Source organism: Lagopus muta, chromosome 7 (assembly GCF_023343835.1).
Source record: "Lagopus muta isolate bLagMut1 chromosome 7, bLagMut1 primary, whole genome shotgun sequence".
Taxonomy (NCBI): domain Eukaryota; kingdom Metazoa; phylum Chordata; class Aves; order Galliformes; family Phasianidae; genus Lagopus; species Lagopus muta.
In genome coordinates, this window is record NC_064439.1 from 46,018,147 (window position 1) to 46,042,361 (window position 24,215).

General features: G+C 41.7%; 1 protein-coding gene across 2 annotated transcripts in view; it reads right to left on the reverse strand.

Moving 5' to 3' along the window:
* SEPTIN7 (septin 7) overlaps positions 1–24,215 on the reverse strand; it is a 57,569-nt gene that overhangs the window by 20,339 nt on the left and 13,015 nt on the right. For both annotated transcript variants that reach the window (XM_048950344.1, XM_048950343.1), the window contains exon 2: positions 5,164–5,270. In XM_048950344.1, the coding sequence (XP_048806301.1) occupies positions 5,164–5,270 (107 nt within the window). The remainder of the gene's footprint in view (positions 1–5,163; positions 5,271–24,215) is intronic.

Below are 24,215 nucleotides of genomic sequence, written 5' to 3' on the forward strand. Positions count from 1 at the left end.
GAACACAATCCAGCTGCAGTCTGCTGCACCACGACTCACGTGATCATCCTGGATTGGTTTTCTGGTAGCTCAGGTCACTGATGGAAATCTGACTCAACAAGACAACCGCCACAGCACAAGATCTGATGCAACACCTGGGTGTGGGAATGCCTGCTAAAGCTGTGACCATCCATATGCAGCACAGCTCTGTGAGCTTGCAGGAAGCTGGTCAGAATAGTTCAGGCTGAACAGCACAATGACTACCAAGTCCATTTTTTCCTCTTTTTTTTCCCTTCACATGATGTAGTAATATCTCAGTAATTACTGACAATGCCAGCATCAGGTGTATCCAGCAATAAAACAGCATTTGGTGAAAAAACTGTGCTATAATCACTGTCCTACCTGTCAGTCTGATCCACAACAGTAAGAAATGACAAACTCACAGTAGTATCTTGGTCTTTTGAACTGCTCGCATATTTAATCATGCTTTCCCTGATACTATTAGTAATTCAATAGAAATTGTCCCGAAGCTGCTTTCCAGGTATAGATTTAATAAATCAACCACTCCATTTATTGCTCTTAATAGCAAGTGACTGCACACAAGACATTTATGCCACAGCATTGCTTAATATGCTGCTTAAGCCTCTTGATCATCAACTTCAGAAAGAAAATTCAGCTCTGTGTAACTACCTGCAAGAACAGCAATGAGCTGTCAGAGTAGAAACTTGGATGGAAAGTCCTTTTTGGAGAGCCCCTTGACCTGCTCAAGACTCAATAGATCCTCCCAGTGATACTGAAGAGCTTGCACACAGCTATTTGTGCAGGTGAAACAGGCTGGTCCACACACACACACACACCCCTGAAAATTGTTGCAAGCACTTTGCAATCATTGCCTGTGTGATTTAACCTAAAGCTGTAAGACAAATGATCACTCCGCAGAAAGTCAAACTAAATACCTCTTGCATAAGTAAAACACTCATAATTAAGAATATACAGAAGCACAGAAAACAACAACAACTTCAAAGAAGTTGCAGCTCCATATTTAACCTCTAAGTATGTAGCAAGCCATTTCTCCCCCCTTACTTATCAGTAGTTATCCTATCCAAGCCAGATCAATCCATTTTGCCCCTAGGTCTGAAGAAAGAAATTCAGCAATGCCCTGGCTGTCTGCAGCATGCAGTCACCATGAGCAGATTCCTCCCCCAACAAAAAGGCAAAACAATAAACAAAATCAGTAAGGCATCTTCTCAGCGCTGGAATTATCTGGATGATGAGTTATAGGAGAATCTGGGTTGGAGTGGACTTCAAGGCCACCCATGTTCTCCTTCTTGAGCATGCCTAACTGCAAAGTTAAGGAAGTTTAAAACAAAGTTAAAAACAAACAAACAAACAAAAAAAAAAGCCAACAAACCAAACACACTAAAACCCACCCACATCCAACCTGGACACCACCCAGCCATCCTTCCACTAACTGCACAACTTCCACCGTTCCAAAAGTGTTCAATGTAAAGCACAGAGAATCTGCAAATTCGTGCAACATTCTAAACTGTGAAGTTTTAATTGTGGTGAGTAGATTTTTTTTCCCCCTCGAGAACTCCATAGAGAAATTTTCTTGTACACAACTACGCCAGAACTCAAGGCAGTAATCCCCAGGCACACAGTCAACTCAGCCAAGAGTTTACTACTCACAAGCTTTAGCATGCAGAAGATTAACTTCTGATTCCTTGAATTCTTTTTGCTATCTTGCCTACAGTAAACACACAACGTTCCTACAACCAAGCTCTCTGCAAGTATAAGAAAGCCATTATATTTTCTAAATACTGCAGATGATAACATTAAGAACTGTACTCTTGCCAAACACTACAAGGTATCAACTTTATTCTTCAGCAAAAAAATTCCCAGTAAGAGTCATTAAATTCTTAAGCTCTCATAGTGGAATGCTTTTACAGGAAAAGCAATTAATAACGAATAATCTTGAATGTGTGTTTATAACCAAGAAAAAGGAAGGTCAGGAGTTCCTTAGAAATGCCACACCAAACATTTCTCTCTGACTGCAGCTCAATTTCTGAAGTCACCTTCTGACAAATGCCTGCCTTTGTAACTGAACCTCTGCTGACAATGCTAACATCTTACTTGGTGGTAAGGATTGAAATTCTTACTTTTCATCAATTCCTGTAAACCCTGCTGCAATAGCAAGGCATTTTCAAATACCTGCTGAATAAGAAGCTTGGTCAATCTAATTGTTTGTGAGCACGCTGTGGACAGTCAGCCCATGCCCACCACACACTGTAAGTGGTAGAGACAGCTGGTAAGGGACAGTAGGCAAAAAAAACCCTGCCCTACAGCCTCTGGAAAGTTGCATTTCTTTTGTAATTTACATGGATGTGGCCATAGATGGTCAAAGGCAAAGAAAAGCAGCAACATCTGGAAAAGATCCAAAAAATCCCTGTAAACCAGTGTCATTCATAGTTAAGCATCCAACTGTATCCTATCATCTGGTTTTACAAGTATTCCCAAGGGATTCATGGAAAACATTAGTTCAAGCCCTGGAATTTGAAGCTTTTAATAAAAACCCTCCTCCAAACGGCCATTTTCCCATGCACTCTGGTTAACTGGGTCACGCTGGTCAATCCTGCAGTGCTACACAGAACTCTGTGACACCGAGCACGTTACAGCTTGGCTGTTTTAACGGATTAAACAGGACTTTGCATCCATCTGACATCAAGCCATTTACTGTTATCTGCTGGTTTTTCTGTGTTTTCCATGAAAGGAACACAGAGGATGTGCCTCACGAAACCACGTAAAGCCACTGTTGTTTGGGGAATGCTGGAAAGCTACAGTAAGCAATTATTTGAGTGAGACCACTGCTTGCTTTCTGATCAGTGACTCCCATTGTATCAGAGCAGGGAATTATTACCACTGAGGGTTTAGGCTGCTCTCACGTTATGTCTTATCTCCACCCTCCAAAACCTTAGCATTCTGATATTCAGCCTAAAAATGCTTACATAGCCAAGAGTACAAATCCCATAGATCCAAGCACCAGGTTTTGTTACTCCCTCTTTGATTTGTTATTTGCTTGAAATCACATACAAACACACAGTTTCCAAAATTGTAGTGGCAAATTTTTATTCTCACTTAAAAACTGAAATAAGAGATTTCTGTCTTTGAAGAACACAACAGTTCAGGATGATTGGATCATCTAATTTTGCTATTTAGCACATGAAAACACCTAACTGAGAGTGCAGAAACTCCACGTGAACAGTTTTTAGTTGTTCTTACGCTGATCCATCATTAGTCAGGGATGGAGTGAGTTACCTGTGAAAGCTGTTTTGTTATTCACTTGCTTGTTTTTAAGTTTGAATGTAAATTTTTCTTGTTTTTCCCAGTTATAAAAATCTTCCAGTGACAGGATGCCAACTCAGCCTTAAATTACTTAAAATAACGCATGTCTGTGAACATAATCTGAATCGGTTTAGCTTCAGCTACCAATGCCAAATCAACAATAATAGTCACACCAAGCTTTTCCTCCAATAAGAAATATCGTCCTATGCAGTCTTCCAGCATTTACTGAGCCTCATTACAGCTCATTAATGAGTTTGTTTTATTAGAGCTAAACTATTGGCACACCTTTTCCATACGACTTAACAGTTCTTTAAACCAGGTTCAGTCAGCTCAGCTTTTCTTAGTGCTCTAATGCTCCTAATAGGAAGCAGGCCCACTGCCCGTTTTGGTACTGTGATTTTGTCAAATACTTTGACAGACATGGCCAAAGCTTAGAGAAACATACTGTTCACCTCCAGATGTTCAAAAGCTACCCTCCAAACAAAAATAAACAAACAACATTCTGTAACAAACACATTTTATGTTAGTTTTTGAGACTTGGAAGTTGAGCTAGCTGGCAAGCAATTTCATTTAACTTTCTGTAGTATGAGCACAAGCAAGTTTTTCCTGGTTATCATCTAGTGTCCTGAAACAGGATAAAAAGGGGAAAAAAATAACTTAAAAACACCCAAAGCTCCAGAAGGAAAAACAAACATCCCCACAAAATACTAAGGTCAGTGGATCACAGCACTGGAATAGTGCTATCCAATGTTAGAATTTCTGTTCAGTGTTCCAAGTACCTACTAGCTCAACACAAGGCCTCCTAATCCCCTCTTGACAGCTGTGTCAGTACAAAACCACTTTGGACACAGCTGAGGTGATCCGAGTATCACACTCTGCAGCTGGAGGAGCTGTGAAGGACAACAGCAGCAGTCGTGAGCCATAACCTGGTACTTGGCAGAGGTGTGTTTTAAGTTGGATTTATCATAAGCTGTCTTCACCAAAATCTTAAGTGTCTGACAGACATCAAGAGAAATGAGTGGAGCTGGTCTGCTCTTATTCCTTTGTGCAACTGTGGAGGCAGCAAATAGCTGACTGAAGAGCAATTATTTCCTAACCTACTCATGACACCAAGAAGGCATTCAGTTATTTCTTAGTATCAGGTTGTTTTGTTTTTGAATACTATTTTTTATAACATGAACAACATGCTGCTCTTCTTGAGAAGAAAATATACTTAATGGCAGTAAAATATTACAGAAAACAAATAGATCAAGTTCTGCTTTTTCAATGTGACTAAGCATTTTAGTTGTAACACGCACTTGCAGGAATATATCCTTTGCCTACAGAGTCTAGTGCTTAAAGTCAGCCAGGTTCACCCTAGTCCAGAATAACAACTTCTAACTGGTAGAAAATGTACCACAAAGAAGACAGGTTGCAGAATACTGCTGTAGTTTGACAGAAAAGATTTGCAGTAAGTGGAAGGACCTAATAATACAGTTTCTGAAAGCCTGCTTTAAGGAGTTTTTTAGTGCACATTTAAGTATTTCTACATATATACTCAGTATCTTAACTGACAGTAAAACATTCCACTTCCCAGCAGGACTGAAGCCATATGATACTTCTAAAGCACAGGCAGCACACCAAGTACTTCAGGGCTCCCACACTTCAAAAGGCTACAAGTTTCATAGCCTGAAAGTTCTGTGTAGTTACTGTATGCTGGGCTATACACTGAGTATTTAGTAGTGGTTCAACACTGTGGCTGCACTTATTTAAAACATACGTACTTATCTGACAACTGCATCACCTTATGTCACTAAATTGCAAGTTAATTTACTCAAGCTGCAGTCTTCCCCCCAGACATACCTGTACAGTCTTTTTAATTCTGTGTGAAGGGCCTGGATACTCTGGGGAATATAATTCTGTTAAGAATAATGAGTTGATTAATGTTGATTTTCCCAGTCCAGATTCACCTAGAAGAAAACAGAACAGTTTAGTAAAACACAGTATCAGAGATGGTATAAACACCTAGATGGATACTTCAAATACTCTTAACATATAATATCTGAAAATATTCATTTCTTTCTGAGGGCTTAAGAAGCTATCATCTTCCAGGTATATATATATATATCTGTCACTGTCACTGTTAGGTTCTATAAACATTCATTTTTCAGATCACATTTTTGGTATTGCTAAATGCATTTAGCACTTCTTCATAGCTCCTGTTAAAATACACAAAGGTTGTACTGCTCCAATTAAAGCTTATTAACAAGTCACCCTCCTGGTACTAGTTTGTATCATGATATCAAAGTGAATTGATATATTTCCTTTATGTCAATTTGAAGATCTTGCTACAGGGAGGGGGTTGGTGGAAGGAAAATATGAACTTGGGATTATTTTGTTTTCATTACTAAAGTCATGAGAACTAAAATGAGGTTTCAAAACTATGTGGTTTGCATGGCAATTTTGTTGCAGTATGGAAGGGGAATGGATTTTATTTGTGGTAGGTTTATTTGCTAAATTGTTCATGAATAACAGTAAACCAGCCTTCCTAAAGAATCTGGGAGGCAGCACTGTCATGACAATCCAAATGAATACATTTACAAATCCCACCATAAAAATTACCCCCATTTATAGCTCCAAAGAGACAGGAGCAAGAATTCCAGATCAACTACTTGCATTACAGTACTTAGAAACACAAGTCTTTTACTTAGGTTTGTATCTTAAAGGAATTACTTCAATGTGATAATGCACAACCCCATGAAAGTAAGTAGAAAAAGATTCAATCTCTCTGCTCTTCTTTACAATTTTCCCTATGTGGTGGTGTTAATGTTAACTGAAACAGATACAGTTGCACAGAAATTTGCTCTTGAGGCAATGCATTCAGATACAAACTAAAACTAGCCTGCTACACCCTGTCCACCATCCAAAACAACAACAGTTTTAGAGACTGAATTTCAGGCTTCAAAACTTGCCTCAGTAAGCATCCTGGGTTAACGTAAGTAATCAAGAGCTACAAAACAGAGAGCAGCTATGAGCTTCAGCAGACAAGCCTGTGTTTCCGCTGTAATCTCTGGCTGGATTTCATCCACCAGCTAGTTTATACGCATCAGCCAGCTCCATTACAAGCACGGAGCTCCAAGTCTCCGTGGTACTGAACAGAGCAATCTGATTAGCTGTACTGTAAATGGATTAGCAGCTGCTGAAATGCTGCAAGTGGAGCTCCTGCAGTCTGGCTCTGCTACGAGCAGCGCTCCTCCTGCCCAGCCCACCCTGCCTCAGACTGAGCTCGCCTGCAGGGACCCATCGTGTGGGGAGCATGGGCTGCGATGGCCAAGGAGCAAGGAGACACCCCACGTTATAACCTCAAAGCAGAACTGCTGGGAGCACAGACCCCAGAACGACAGCAACCAAAAGCTGGGGGGATGAGTTTGCTGACAAGCATTTCGTAACTATCATTGCAGATTTTTCTGCAGCCAGATCTCTTAGATGTTTCACTGCACAGCAAATTGCTGAGAAGTGTCTGCTTGCAAGAGGCACACACACACTGATGCTGTTCACTTGCTCAGGGCATGCCCAGCTGCATTTCCAAGGCTCCCTACTAAGCCTGCAGTGGACAGAAGCTCCCACAAAGCTCAGCTTGCCCAAGCACCCAATGCTGCAGCCAGTTTGAAGCCCTGGATTCCTCCCACTGCTCTGCTCAGGACACACGCATCGCTCCAGGTAAGCTGCAGAATTACTTATCCATCCTACTGAACCCCATTTTGCAATTTATAATTTATCTTCTTTTGCTGATCACTCCTCCTTCTTAGTTGACCATAATCTCCCCCAAAGACTCTCTGTGCACTGTTGAAGAAGCTGCAGAAAAACATCGGCGTAGCCAGTTTAACTAATATATATATAAACTGTCCCTTCTTTCCTCTCAGGCTTACTGCAAGTAAAAGTGGAAAACACAGCACAAACACTCCTCTCAAATATTACACTGCTCGTTGTAATACCACTGAAATTCAACATATGGAAATGAGATCTTTAGCTTTGAAAAGATTTGACGAAGAGCCAAGCAGCTCACCCAAGATGGCTGCTGCAGCTGCAGTACTGCACAGTCTGCTTTCTGACCTACAGCAGCATCAGGAGCTGACAGATTTGGGGTTTCCTTCCAAGGATAGGAAGGTAGTTTCCAGCTGAAGTCAGCCAAAAGACAGCACACTAATGACATTCATGCACCACCCTGTGCTCAATGGGTGCCCAGCCACCTGAAAGCATGTACTGATGCTAACTTTAATCAACCAGTGCAGATTGCAAGTTCAGACTGCTCAACTACTACACCACCTTCCAGTTAACACTTATGATGGCAGTTAAGGCTCTAATAACAAATACATTACACTGAAACCATAGGAAAAACCCAACTGGAATGTTCCATTCTGTACTATGGGGAGTCGCACTGCCCCCAGCGCTGTCCAGTTGGACATTTTCTGCTGACTGCAAAGGATGCAGAATTAGAGAAGCTAAAATGTTCAAGCAATTCTAGCCAGCCTCACACATCTAATTATTCTGATCTTAGCTAGAAATATGTTAAACAAAAACCTTTGCTTTTCCCCAAACAGAGGCTTGTTCAATGCAAATTCAGCTGAAAGGACTCCCTACTGGAAAAGCTTGAAATGCAGCTACAGAGGATTCAACTGGCTACAAATACTACAAACAAAACACAAGCAAAAGGAAAAACAAATGGAATTTAGTTTGCTTTAACATAGAAAGCACATCCACAAAAGACATATCCTCCCCACTTTATGTAAGCATTTCTGATGAGATTTTGCACTGTTAACACACCATAAGGAGGCAGAAGGATAAAAGATGACAGAACCATTTCAGTGGTCCTACCTTCCAATCACTCTGTGCATCATGATGCATAACTAGATCCAGCAGCCTAAGAGTGATTTTTTAAGAGATTTTTCTGTTTTCAGCATAAAATAACTCACTTCAGAAAGGCAAATAATGAAATCCTTAGACTTTGCAAGGTAATTCTGAGCCCTGAAGTCCAATTATTGTTTATGATGTTCACATGGTGCTGACTTCCCTTCCTGTGCCCTCACTTTCCCACTAAATGTTTCATGTGTGCTTCAGGTTTCTTCTCAACTTTCAATTCTCCCTTCAATACTTTGTGCCTATGCTATCAGCAAGTTAGTGCTTTACAATTCCAACATTTTCCCAAGCTGCTTTTCCTTTGAATTCATATCCCTATACATTGAGTTAGCCACTCCCATTGGTAGAATTAACAGGTACTTCTGTTATACAGACCCACCAGTCTTACAAAAGACAATCTTTTGCTAGGTTGGAAGAACTGGCAAAAGTTCTGACTCTTCACATGTGTATGAGTGTCTAAGTGTCTGTACAAACACTGCAGCTTCTCCTCACACTTTGTTAAGTTGTATACATTCAGTGCCTATTTTTTCTCTAGTTCAAATTCTATCCATCAGCTCTTGTTCCAACTTTGTTACTTCAAAGGAACTTAAGCTGCAAGCCTCTCCTCCCTACGATAACAGAAATGAATTCTTATCCTTACATCTTAATGACACTGCTTTTTTTCCACCATTCATTGTTGTGGCACGTTGAGAATGTGGCCTATTTCCAACCTCCTCCGACTTTTCAACCTCCTTATTCAATCAAGTACAAGGGAAACAGGCAAGCAGTCCAATCCAGCTTCCAGCTTTACATGTGATTGCTGTTATATTCCTAACTCCAGCTGGAGAGTACTACCTTCCCATCACACATTCCATTTCCTTGTAATGCGCCACGTATCATCTTCAGGTCATCGTATCACCCTGAAAATCCAGGATCAATTTTTCACTGCATCCCCTTGTACTTTTGGAAATCTTCTCCTAAAATCCAACCCTTCAACTCACAAACACGACTCACACACACAGATTTATGAGTGTGCATTAAACACGATCCAGATAACTAATTAATGCTGAAGATTCTCAGTGGGCTCTCTGCAGGTTTCATTTGTTTATTCTACTTCCTCATCGAACAAGGAAAATTACTCTTGCAGATTTGACCAGAAGTTTGCTTCTCTTCACTAACAATCAGCAGCTACCATCACTGCAGCAGCATTTCATGTTCGTGCCCTATGACATTCAATTACACCACTGGGAATGTGACTACATACACTATCTGTGCCCAGGAATTTCAAGTTGCTTTCCCAGGCTCCAAGTAGAACCCATAAATCCACAGTTAAGCTGCCCTGAGAAGCTTCACGTACTGTCACCAAGATGACCCAGCTTCAGCCACTGTATCTATGTAGAACAGCAATACCTGCAGATTCAAAATCACAAACTGTGGTGGGTGAGAGAAGGCACACTCACCTGCTTCAGACCTTAGCAGAGACAAGCCAAAAGCACCCCACGTTCCAGACAAAACAAGTTCTCTATGCACATTTTTTCCAAAGCTTCCTCTGCATTTGAAGAAGACTGTATTTAAGACTCATCAGTGCAAGCCAGTCAAATATTATGCTGCAGAGGCTTTAATCCAATACATTTCTTCTCAGACATAGGGGTAGAGATTTTTAGCCCCAGACAGATATTTAAAAGGGATCGAGTTCAACAGAATAAGTGCTGTACTTCCCAACAAAATAACTACACAGAATATTTACATCAAAGCCCATTTTATTTTTAGCAGGTGTGTTAGGCTTCCGATGGAATCTCTCCCATTATATAATTTCTAATTCAGCTTCTGCTTAAAATATAGTCCCAGCAGTTTGATGTTGCAGATTCAAAGGAGGAAAAAGCTTGTCAGAAGACAAAAATAATGCGTTTCCTTTCATCCCTGTACAGCTCATAGGACATGCGCACGACAGCACCTGCAGCTTTATGCAAATGGCCCACGTCTTTGATGCTGCTGTACCACAGTTTGCAGTTTTTATACAAAAATGCAGCTAGATGAATAATCCAAGTTCATGAATAACCAACGAGCAGACTAACAAGCAGCGCTGAGAGCGAGCGAGGAAGCACACAGAGCTTGTTATGATGGAACAGGCTTCTCACAAAGGGGGAACGATGCTCTGCCACATGTCATTACAGATGACCACAAAACGGAGGCTACAAGATGCTTTTAATTTTAAGTCTAATTTTAGAAATTTTCATAAAGGCTGGTTCCTGCCTTCAAAGCACTCTGCAAGATGCAAAACAACCCTTCAATGCACGTATGAACACCCAAACGAACCCAATGGAAGCAGGGGTGGGCACACGGCCACACTCTACAGCCTCTCCATCTACCTACAGTACCCTGTAGGACGTTGTCATGTGAAATCTTGCAGACAGTTCAACTTGGTGTTCTGTAGGCGTTCACAATGGGAATAAAGCCAAGGCTCCGCCATTTCGTTATTTATGCTCCAAATTCAAGTTATGGAAGCAACATCTGTTAGAGCCGCAGAGCTGATCCTAGCAAAACATTGCTGGGAAGTTTGCTGGTGATAAATTTGCTTTTGCCTATCAGCAACTGCGTCAACAACAACAAGAATCTGACATTCAGTATACAAGGAGATGATTTCATCAACTTTCTTCGAGCATAATTTAAACTTTAAGTGCAGTAACTGAGGACAGTATCTTGGCATATTGTTCTGGCCACAGATCCTATCTAAATAATTCAGAAAAGCCAATAAAAGCAGAGAACTGAAGTACTTCAGAAGAATACTGCGACAGATTTAAGACAGCTTTTCTCAAGTAATATTAATTCTTCTAGCTTTCTGCAGCTTCACAGATTAAAATGGCTGTGAAACACTGGATTTATCTGATCAGATTTTGGCTGCTGCCCAAAGAAATGCCCCCCTAGTCCCAACCAGTGCTTGTGCTGGGATTCATCCTGCAGCCTGGCGAAGCAAGACATGATGTCCAGTACCTGAAGGGGATCTACAGGAAAGTTGGAGAGGGACTTTTTATAAGGGCATGTATAACAGAACCAGGGAAAGTGGTTTTAAACTGGAAGAGAGTAGATTTAGATTAAATATTGGGAGAAATTTTTCTTTACTGTGAGGGTGGTGAGACACTGGAACAGGTTGTCTAAAGAGGCTGTGGATGCCTTCTCCCTGGAAGCATTCAAGGCCAGGCTGGATGGGGCTTCAAGCAACCTGGTCTAGTGGGAGGTGACCCTGCCTACAGTGCGGGGGCTGGAACCAGGTGATGTTAATCATCCCTTCCAATCCAAACCATTCTATGATTCTATGATCCAGCTAACCAGAGCATGAAGAGCTTGTGGGAAGGAAAAGGAGGGAAAGCAAACATGACTTGCAAGGTAGCTTCTCAAGTTCAATGTGTTACTTAGTCAATCATGAGGCAAAGAAAGGTACTTGTGAGTATTAAACAGTATCTAGTCTACTAAAACCAAAGAACTGAAATTACTGATTTCTGTTCAGTTAAAGCTCTTGCACGTGACTGCAGATGGTACAAACAGCCCACAGCTTTGGTCCATCCAAATTTAGCACCAGTAACAGCTGAAGCGTGACCACCTAGGATTCAGCATCTAGGCTGCATGCAGCTCCAGGTACTCAGCTAGTGCAGCAGCCCAGGCTGCCAAAGCTCACTTTGGTTTGTTTTCTGTGCTAGTTAGAAGAAAACCCCACCGCTGATAAAGATGTATTCACACTGCAATGCAGTTTAGAAGACATTACAAGCAATAAGAAGTTGTCAAAACTGACCTACATGGAAAATGTAAATTCACAAGCTCTCTGTGAAATAACTGGGTTGAGGGATTCAACTGAAAATGACAAACTGCAGAGCTCCAAGACAACAGTCTTTTGTGGTTAAATCCTATAACCAGCACGCACCTTGAATTTTCACCTATTTTAATGAAAGCAAAATGAAAAGAAGGAAAAAAATATCTGGGTCCTACATGAGAAAAGGAAAGGAACAAAGACAGTACTGAAAGATGCTAGAGGAAGATGCTCTGTAAGACTGTGAGCATACACCTTAGAATCCCACTGCTGTGTTTAGAAGGACTACACAGCTAGAGAAAAGTGCAGAGCTGGACACACTCTCTGAAGAGAGACAAAGTGATGAATATAATTCATTGAATTTCCCAATTATATGATTTTCAATAAAAATAGAAGAGAGAGGGGAAAGACAACAGGAACACAATTTTTATCTATACATTATTAATACATTACTATGCATTCCTATTGACAACTGTATAGCATTTTCAGCACATACTGTAACTCCTAAAATAGCTTTAGCTCTTGAGTCAGCAGATGTTAATCAATATCACAGATCAGTTAGTCACAGAAAGGTCCTTCGTTACTTGAATAGAAAAAACCTCACACAGCTCTCTATACAACCATGAGGAGATTTTAACAAAAAAAGGGATTTGGATTTCTTAACCTTTAAGGATAAAAAGAGACCACAGTACAGACAGAGGATCAACATCTTAGCAGCCCACATTACTTGCTTTCTGCTTAAAACCAGCAAGTTCTACATGTCAGCTCAGGCAAAAGGAAAGAAAGCTAAAGCCTATTAAGCAGGACCTTACTTAAAAATAAACAAGCAAAACAATTTTGATAGAACTTAGGCAAGAGCAACAGTATTACAGAAGATCTGAACAAAAAATAGATTTTTTATTTAAATAGAAATTAATGAGTCTTCTGCTTAATTCTAGAAAGAGCACCCAGACTGACTTACACAACACTGCTGTTCTCTTTCAAATTATATAAGTGCATAATAAAAGCTACTGGAAATAAGAGCTGAGCACTTTCAAAACATCCGAAGTGAAAAATTCTACCATTAAAGCAATCCATAAAATACGTCAGAGGACTAAACAAATTTCTAGTGCCAGTCAAAATTCCCCTTACCACCTTACACCTCATCTTTCATACCTTCTATTCGTGATGTCTGTGTAAGCACTTGCTATTGCAGGCAGCACAAAGGAAACTATGCAAGGACAAGGCACTTAACAACTGGCACGAGTGGCAGGAGAAAGATGGACAGCTTGCTTACACAGGTCCACAAAATTCCCCCTGTAACACTGTTCTGGGGTGACAAATAATGAAAAACAGGGTAACAGCTTCTGCAAGGGAGGGAACTCTACATCTGCTTTTCAATATTGGCTTAGTGTTAATAAAACAATGAGTAGAATAGATGCAGAGATTATCTGTGGGGTATGCTGCTATCCCTTTTGAACAGTCTTGGCAGAACATACGTATTTGATACCTCACTTACTTGACATGGTTCTATGTCCTGTTTCCATGAGATAGGTCCCCCTGTACTCCATAAAAATCATAGAATCATAGAATCACCAAGGTTGGAAAAGACCTAAAAGATCATCCAGTCCAACCGTTCGCCTATTACCAATAGCTCCCACTAAACCATGTCCCTCAACACAACATCCAGCATGGGTACCTTTCCTTTTAGGAAGAAATATGTAAGCTGAGGTAGGTTAGAATCAGCTTGCACTGTCGAAACTATACCTTTTTTAATGTCAAGAAGACTTTGTGTTGTTAAACTCTATAAGCTATTGCTTCCAAACTGCTTCCACAGCTATTTGGTTTTCTAGTAATTAGTCAGAGGAAAACTGAGCTGCTTTTGTAGCCAACAACAGGAGCGTACATTTAGAAAGCAGAAAGGGAAATGTCTGCTGATAAGGTGATACCCTAAGACCTGCCTAGTGTGTTCATTCTTAGTGAGCTTCCTGTGTCTCCTGGTGGCTGAATGTGAAGGGGGACTTCTGAGCTCCTTAGAACTAGGGAGGACGCAGTCCAGAGCCAGGGATGCAGAATGAGGCAGTCACGGCTTGGTCTCTGCAGCAAATTATGGTGACAAATAATGAGATTAGGCAAATGTTTTCCCATATCAATTCTTCAATCAGTCAAATGCAACATTAAAAATAAACAACAACAACAACAACAAAAGTCGGTGACTTCACACCAGCATGAAAATCTGACATTGCCTTCCTTCTCAATGTCTGCGGAGCAGTTAGCTGCTGGTTTGTGCTGTGCCTGGCACTCATACAGCAATTTCCTCTAAATTATCAGCTCTGAATGCACTCCACATTCTGGCCAACAGTGTATCCCTCCAACACCTAAGAAATAAAAACATCTTGCTATTTCTCTTCTACCACAGTGTGACAGCATCCTTTTAAGTCAGTCTTTTTCATACAAAATGTAACAAAATCTCACCTTGTTTCCTGTTTGAATATCTGCACTAGTCTAAGGCTCTGGGTTTCAGTGGGGATTTGAGTTATGTACTCCTAGCCTCACAAAAGTAAATCAAATATTCTGGTAACTTTCATACTCCATAAGCCAAAATATGACCTACAGATCATCCAAACAGATTTGATGACCACATAAAACGGAAAAGCTGAGCCTGAAGTAGCTTGTCCACAGTGAAATGCTTCCCAGTCCCCTTGTGCCACCTTGAGGAGCTTGTCTTAGTAATTCCAGATTCCTGTTCAGTTAGGTGTAGTAGGTACGTGGCTCATCATCTTCTAGTTCATACTAAATCAATGAAATGGTCATTTACTAACAGCCTACAAAAAAATTAACAAAACCTTCAGTGATGCATAGAAGTCCACATAAGATACATCTGATTAATACGTAGCCATTTATTTACAGTTTCACACATTAAAAAGTTTCCCACAAATTCAGAGTCACCCACAAATACATACAAGTAACATTTCCATAACTAACAAATGTTTTGTTTGAAGCCTAAAAAAACACACTTATACAAATACAAGATTACACTTGTGCTACTTATGTGCTACACCTGTACTTATGCTAAATAATGTGCCATTTATAAAGCAGGATAAGTTTTGTTTGACTTACAGTGAAGACTTGCCTTCATCCTACACTGAGTGGACGGATCAATGGCACCAACAAGGCACAGTGCCAAAGCACAGATGTACTGGCTTATTAACAAGAGCTAATCTGCATGACTGCAGCTGAGCATTGCTAGAGGTTGTGCTCCTCTCCCGAGCTGTCAAAAGTTTCAGACTGCTCCAGATTTCACAAAACACCATTTCTAAATATTTACCTTGGATTATTTTTCAGAGACCCCTAAAAAAAACTGAGGATCTCCATAGGATGAGCATCTCTTCCAGCTACAAAGGGTTGAACACTCTTCAAGGAAAATATTTCAGATAAACATAAATCCTTCATTACAGCCATCACGATACAGTCAGTGATTCTGATGTTTTTAGACCTTCAGTCAAAAATCCAGAACAATTCCAAGAAAAGCTAGGCTCCTTTTGACAAGTTTCTGAAACAAATGACTAATTCCTAATGTGGTATCAAGCAGCACTGCTACCAAAAAACATGAAATCCAAAACTCTGCATCAGCTGTTCCTTGTGTTGACATGAGATTTGCTTTTGTCACACAGACCATCCTTCCTTGCTGCTCCCAGAGAACTGTTCCACCTGGACAAAGCACCATTAGCTGTTTCAGAACAGGCCTCAGGCTGGCCAAAATGTGAACTAAAGCCTGAAGAAACAGTTGCTTTTGTTGGATGACAGTTTTTCCTAATTAAACCAGCCTGGCACTTTATAAATGCCACTGAGGCCAGTGTGCCTCTTCAAATACTTAGAATGATGGATAATCACTTCTGTAGTCTTACTCACACAAGAGACATCCCCCCATGCCAACTGAACGTTCCCACCCAAGCATCTTTAAAAGACTGCCTGTTATATGAAGAAACAGCATAAAAAAGGAATTCCAGCATTTGTGCAAAAACAGAATCAATTTTAAAAAGCTCCAGACAGAAACTAGAAGAGGCTGAACACACACGGAATGAATAGTTTAATTTTTCCCCCTTCACCTTGTTCTGTTTTTCATTACACAAGAAATCTCTTCAAGGCTTTGCAATGGAAGGTACTTGTTTTCATAAAAGTCAGAGTAACCTGGTTTGGAAAACAGAAAACCTGTCAAATGCACAGTATTGAAATGAAAATATTGCAAATTTTACAGTTTTTGAAGATGTGCAATTACTGAAAGGCTATCAAAACAAACAAACAAATAGAAATCTTGAAATAAAGAAGTCCAGTGTTGACTCTAGTACTGCATTAAAAAGTGGGTTTCTGTACAGTGTTTTATCCATTAACTTCTGTGAAGCTCATCATCCTTGCCATGTTTTGATGGGAGATCTCACAAAGGAACCGCGGACTTTGGAAACGGCAGATCATCTTATTTTCCAGTGGTAACTTTGTGCTAGTTGCATTACTACCAACTTTAAAACCATGGAAGGAGAAAAAACCAGTTTGCTACATGCAATTGGTTGGTGGAAAAAGAATCGCGTCAAAGAAATCCTTTGGCATCTATAATAAGTTTAAGAAATAAAAAGGCAGCTAGATGAGTTAAGCAGAGTTATGCACTGGAATAGGTTCCCCAGGGAGGTGGTGGAGTCACCATCCCTGGATGTGCTTGAAACCTTTGGGATGTGGTGCACAGGGACATGATTTAGCAGAGGGTTGTTAGAGTTAGGGTAGCATGGTTAGGCTGGGGTTGGACTCAATGATCTTTAAGGTCTTTTCCAATCTGAGCAATTCCATGATTCTATGGCAATGGCTGCTGAGGAATTTGCATCAATCCTACTGTACGTGAAAAGATGCAGTTCTAGATTCTTCCTACCTGTTTCTAAGTACTAAGGCTAGAAGTGCTCATTGGTTAGAACACTGTCCTTGTAAAATAGAAGAAAATAATCCCTTTACACATTCAGTAGAGACAATTAGTGTTGGAAATTACTACTACTACAACAAACAAGGCTCTTTTTGTACTTGATTATACGTAGAGCTATCAGCAACTCCATTCTCAAAAGCTCTCTGAACAGAGCCTTCCCAGTGCTAAAGCCACGCAGAGGAATCACTTTGCAATCAAGGACAGAGCTCAGACTGGCTGTCACACAGGGAAAGCAGCACGAGCCACCCCAGCACCCATAACTGGGTTGAAGTCAAATAGTGCCACAGACAAAAAAGGAATCAATCAGAAAGCTGTGGAAAATGGTTTCAGGCGAGATTCAGGCTTCAGCATAAATGTCTGTACAATCTCTAATATAAAATAGATAAATGAGCCCTTTGCTCTCCCAGGAACATTGCTTACAAAGGTAAGCTCACCATAGACAACCACAACAAACTTCATTACATTATGCATTTTAGTGTTTTTACAGTTTGCTCTAAATTCATCTGTACTGTAAAGTAAAGAGATCAAGGTTGTCACTATCACCCTCCAAAACATGATGTTTCCTTCCTTGCACTAAATAAAAAAACCCAACCAATGAATTCTAACATTATAGAGGCAATGTGCTTCAGAGGTAACTGAGGTCTTATAGCAACCAACTGGACTGCTGCTAACTGAACATAACCTGCTACTTTTAGTACCCAAGTTATGTTTCACAACACCTCCCATCACCCCTAAGGCAGCAACACAGTACTGCAACTCCTACCACGATTCCATACTGCTTTTTTGACCAGATAGGCAATTCTAGAAATTAAAAATAACAAAATTCTTTACTAGCTAGCTTCCTAGTTACTGCAAGAGGAGTCTCTTCCCAACTCCAGCTCCCTCCAAAAAAGAGATGCAGCCTCCTGCCTCTTCTTACATCCAAGGCTACTCCCCTCTTGACATCATAAACACAAGCTGGGTCATTTCCACTGCTTAAAACATACAGGTAACTATTCCTTAGTCATAAATTCCTTGAAACACACTTAAATATGATTCTGAAAGGAAGCGTTTAAGAGAATTCAATTAAAGATTTAAGTTGAAATATTTCTTTAAATTAATTGAACCTGCCAACCCTGAAGTCTTTGCACTAGTCCTACTACTAGTACATCAGGACAAAACCAGATCTCTGCGGGGGATTATCTTATTTCATTTTGAATACTACACTGGAATAACTATAAGAGTCACTGCAAATGAGAGAGACCAAATAGTGACGTGGATGGCTTCTTCATATGGCTACTCAAACAACAGCTACAATCAGGAAAATTGCCTTATTTTCAAAGTCCATACAGGCTTTATTCCAACAATACACTCACAAAACCAGCTAGAAGTTTCATCTTTCTTATTGTACCAGTTGTTCCTTAACTGGCAGCCCTAGAAACCAGTTACCCCCACCCCTACCAGGGCATTACTGCACCTTCCTCTTCCCACCTCTTGCTCTCTGCCAGAGGACTGTCCTCAGCAAACACCTCAGAGCAGGCACAGCAGGCCCTTGCTAGCTAGTCTGCCTGCTAACACCAATTGCAGAAGGAAAAAAAGCCCATTTATACTGTACAGCAGGGACAGAACACCAACCAGTCCTATCTAAGTTTTATAAGGAGTGTCTGTATACTGACATGACATTTTTCATCTCCCTGCCCCTTGAAATTCTTCACGAGGTCCCAGTGTTATGCAGGGAGAGAGGCAGAAGAAAAGGATCTGATAACTGGCGGTGTGAGCACACAGCCTTCTACCCACAAGGAAGGGCAATAAACTCCCTGGTGTCAAAAAAAAAGGTATGGGGAAGACAGGGCTGGTATTTTACACAGACATCTGCAATCTCAAGTTGAACTGCAAAAAGCACTAACTTTATAACTTGTATGCAGAATATTCTCCCAGTCTCAAGGGGCTCTTTTGCATGGTCACTGCCAGCCTTAGATGATTTTTCCTAGATAAACGACCCAACAACACAGGCAGGCTTTTATGCTTCAACTCCAGAAGGAAACAGTCTTCTTTTCTTCTCTTTTCCTCAAAACTTTAGGGTTTTTCTTTCCACACACAGGGGCAGGAAGGAGTGAAAAAAAAGCAAGAACTTCCATCCGATCAAGAGAGGAACACACCCTTAGTGGCCTTTTCCTGACATTTCATGTAGCTCTGTATTAATTCCTTTGGACGCCAGTTTTCTCACAGGGGTCTGTTAGTTTGCTCTCTCTTTTGGAGCACTGCAGCACAGTTTCACCTACAGCAGAGCAGTGCTTTCCAGTGCCCCCAGACTAAAGCAACTTACATCAAAGTGAGGAGCGACTTTCTCCCAAAACACAGCGGAGGTTGGCCAACCAAGGAAGCCAGATTTAGAGTCAAAGCTGAGAAATATTTATTAGTATTGGGCTAATACTAATAATATAACTATACTAATATATATTAGTATATGGAGGTGGGATGTAATTATTTAGAACAACCAATCCCATCTGCTCCCACATTGACTGGAAATCAGTTCTTCTAACTCTACACAAGAGTTCTGCCTGAGAAAGCAAACCTGAAATAGCCAATGTAAAGCTCTCCGATTTTTGCAGCCACACTCCTACTCTCCATCTCACATCTCATAACCTCCTGAACGCGTTTTATTTACACTTCTCACATTTGCCCAGACAGCAACGAGCCTCAGAATACTGCTAGGCTACTTTGAGTAATGTTTTGTAAGACACATGCTCAAGAAGAACAGCAATTTAGCACCTTTGGATTGTAGGGAAGGAGACTTAACACAGTTTCTGTCCTCACCTTTTTGAAAAGAAAAAGTGGCTCAGTACAGGTGTAGCAAACATATCATCTCACCTGCGTTGTTATGCACCAGATCTCAAAAGACTTCAAAAGAAACCAATGCATTTAAGAAGCTGTTTGCATACAATTTTAACATAAGTCTAAAAACAACCAAAAACAACCCTCAAACTACAAACAAGTGCAGTTTCAAAGCTGCCCTCATCTTATTCATTTACTTGCTTCTTTCTAGAAGCCCTACTCAACCCTAAGAACAGAAGGCATACTATTTTAGAGCTTTGGTGCATTTAACCAAGAAGGACCAATGCTAAACAACTACTATGTTTCACATACCCTCAAACAGAACGCCAAGAAAAACATGCACGTAACACGAAGGAAGGCTCTATTAATCCACACTATTCAGAACATACACAAACAGTGCTTAGTTCTGATTTCTGACCAGTGACTGGCTACCGATTAGCAGGCTTAGAACTGAGATATTAAGAAATCTGCTTTCAAGAGAAGTTGGAATAGTTTCAACAACACTTGAGCAGTTATCAACACAGTCACAGTCACCCAAACGCAGCCAGCAAGATACACAGTCAGGAGGAAAAACGCCTTTTGAAAACGGCATTAAACAACAAGATCAATGCCAATTAGAAAGGTAACATTTTACTGCATTTTAGCATGACTTGAACTTTGTTAGGAACATTTTTCCTCCTGAGTATTCTGTGTATTCTTTGCTGATTTACGCACAATTTCTACATCCAGGTTTTGTTGATGAAAAAATGCAGATTTTGTATTTCTAAACTGAAGGCCTCTGACACTATTCTACAGTGAAATTAAATGCCTCGGAAGAGCTGGAGAATGTAAAGCACTTGTTAATAGCTTCAATGCATCTTTTGTATTTTTTTTTCAGCAATACTGCACTTAATAAAAGGCTCTGGTGTTCTGGATGCAGTTAATTGTTTTTTTTTTAAATAACCTATGGCTTTAAATGGAGACTTCAGATCAAAATGTTATGCCAAACACCCTTCTTTTGAGCCAGAAAACCAATCCAGTTACTCAAAAACTCACAAGGGGGAAAAAAAGAAAAAGAACCAAAAGCAGCCCTTCAGAACGAAATAGTCAGTATATCCACAGCATGATGCAGACTATAGTAAAATAGACCACCGCATCTGTGCAATAACTCCCAAAACTTGGAAATCTAAGTTCTCATTATCCAACAGTTACACAACACACTGACACATCTGTGGTGCTCACTACAGAAAGGGCAGGCCCAAAACAAGTTTAATCCTTCAAAAGGAAACAATTAATTCGCTCACAGTGTGTAACATTTCCCTCACTTGCAAGGACTGGAGGGTGGTGGGACCACTCCCATGACTGGGGAGCTGAGATAGATGGCTACAAGCTCTTCAGAAGGGATAGACGAGGAAAGAAGGGTGGTGGTGTGGCCCTTTATATTAAAGACCATTTTGATGTTGAAGAGCTTGGGGTTGGGAATGACAGAGTGGAGTGTCTATGGGTAAGGATCAGGGGGAAGGCCTGTAGGGGCAGCATCTTGGTGGGGGTCTGTCATGGACCACCTAGTCAGGATGAAGAGCTGGACGAGGCATTCTGTGAGCACTTGCAGAAGTTATGCAATCGCCAGCACCTGTTCTAATGGGAGACTACAACTTCCCCGATACATGTTGCAAATATACTACAGCACAGAGAAAGCAGTCCAGGAGGTTTCTAGACTGCATGGAAGATAGCTTCCTTATGCAACTGGTAGCAGAGCCTACCAGGGGTGATGCCCTGCTGGACCTGGTCTTTGCTAACAGAGAAGGACTGGTGGGAGAAGTGAAGGTTGGAGGCCAGCCTGGGCAGAGCAACCATGGAATTGCAGAGTTCTCTATTCTTGGACATGTCACAAAAGTGAACAGCAAAACACTTTCTTGAACTTCCAGAGGGCAGACTTTGATCTGTTCAGGATGCTTGAAGCACGGGTCCCTTGGGAGTCGCTTCTTAAAGGTAAAGGGGTCCAGAAAACCTGGACGCTCCTCAAGATGGAAATCTTAAAGGCACAAGAACAGGCTGTCCCTGAGTGCTGTAAGACGAGCCGTAGGGGAAGACAACTGGTGTGGATGAGCTGGGAACTACTGCTGAGATTCAGGGAGAAAAAGAGAGTCTATGTCCTCTGGAAGAAGGGGTAGGCTACTTGGGGAGATTACAAAGAAGGTGGTAAGGTATGCAGGGAGGAAGTTAGGAAGGCAAAAGCCCAACTTGAACTCGGATTGGCCACTGCAATAAAAGAGAATAAAAAATCCTTTTATAAATATATCAGTGGTAAAAGAAGAACCAAGGATAATTCCCATCCTATACTTGATGCAGCAGGGAATGCGGCCACAGAGGACAAGGAGAAGGCTGAGGTCCTCAATACCTACTTTACATCTGCCTTTAATAGCCAGACCAGTTACCCTCTGGGCATTTTATGCCCTGATCTGGAAGTCTGAGATGCTAATCAGAATATACCTCCAGCAATTCAGGTGGAGACAGTCAGAGAGCTCCTCTCCACCTGGACTGTCACAAATCCTTGGGACCGGATGGGCTGCACCCTTGGGTGCTGAGGGAGCTGGTGGTGGTGATTGTTGAGCCCCATTTGGCCATCTATCAGCGCTCCTGGTTAACTGGTGAGCTCCCAGAAGATTGGAGGCTCACTGATGTGACTCCCATCTTCAAGAAGGGCCATAAGGAGGATCTGGGGAACTACAAGCCTGTTAACCTGACCTTGGTACTAGGGAAAGTTATACAGCAAATCATTTTGGGTGAGATTGCACAGCACGTGTGTGGCGTCCAGGGGATCAGGCCCAGCCAGCATGGGTTCATGAAAGGCAGGTCGTGCTTGACCAATCTCATCTCCTTCTACGACTGGGTGACCTGTCTGGTAGATGAGGGACGGGCTGTTGACGTAGTCTTCCTAGACTTCAGCAAAGCCTTTGACACGGTCTCTCACCGTATTCTTCTGGGGAAACTGGCTGCCCGTGGCCTGGACAGGTCTACCCTTCTTTGGGTAAAGAACTGGCTATAGGGCTGTGCCCAGCGGGTCGTGGTGAATGGAGTCAAGTCCAGCTGGTGTCCTGCTTCAAGTGGTGTCCCCCAGGGGTTGGTACTGGGGCCTATCTTGTTTAATATCTTTCTTGATGACCTAGATGAGGGGATTGAGTGCACCCTCAGTAAGTTTGCAGGTAACACCAAGCTGGATCGCTGGGCTGAGGTGAATGGGATGAGGTTCAACAAGGCCAAGTGCCGGGTCCTGCATTTTGGGCACAACAACCCCATGCAGCGTTACAGGCTTGCGGATAAGTGGCTGGATGATTGTGAAGAGGAAAGGGACCTGGGGGTGTTGGTTGATGCTTGGCTGAACATGAGCTGACAGTGTGACCAGGTGGCCAAGAGGGCCAACAGCATCCTGGCCTGCATTAGAAATGGTGTGGCCAGCAGGAGCAGGGAGGTGATCAGCCACTGTACTCAGCACTGGTGAGGCTGCACCTCGAGTATTGTGTTCAGTTTTGGGCCCCTCACTACAGGAAAGATGTTGAGGTCCTGGAGTGTGTCCAGAGAAGGGCAACGAAACTGGTGAGGGGTCTGGAGCACAAGTCTTATGAGGAGCAGCTGAAGGAGCTGGGATTGTTCAGTCTGGAGAAGAGGAGGCTCAGGGGAGACCTCATTGTACTCTGCAACTGCCTGAAGGGAGGTTGTGGTGTAGAAGGGTCTGGCCTCTTCTCCCAGGCAAATAGTAGGACCCAAGGAAACGGCCAGAAGTTATACCAGAGGAGGTTTAGGTTGGACATGAGGAGAAACTTTTTCTCTCAGAGGGTGGTCAGGCACTGGAATGGCTGCCCAGGGACGTGGTGGAGTCACTGTCCCTGGCAGTGTTCAAGAGTATCTGCATGAGGAGCTGTGAGATGTGGCTTAGTGCTTGTGGTAGCAATGGTGATGGGAGGACGGTTGGACTAGATGATCTTACAGGTCGTTTCCAACCTTGTGATTCCATAATCCTATGATTCTATGATGGCTGCAGTCTCTTCCAAGGAAGATCTCAAAGCAGTGCCATTCAGCAAGATGTGAAGGACAGAAACCCTTTAGGTCCGTGTTACAAAGCGTGGAAAGAGCTGAAGATGTTTTTGAATACCCAGTAATAAAAAGCCTTCTGGAAAGGATCCAAAGTACATCAACAACGAGCTCCACTCAGAAATCTCAGAAGCAAGATCTCTGGCCATGAAAGGATGCTACATGTACCCAGCAGTGGTGCTATGAAACAACTCCTTGAGCAGAGCAGGAGCAAGGCATAAGATAGGGCCTTTAACCTCTATTCTGGCTGCACACATTTCAACTGAAAAGTTACACAGGATCCTTTACAGAAAGATTTTTTTGTTACAGCATTGTTTTTTAGTTGGGCAATAAAGATTTCCAAAATGTAACAATGTACCCAAGCTTATGCTGAACTGAGCTCAGGAT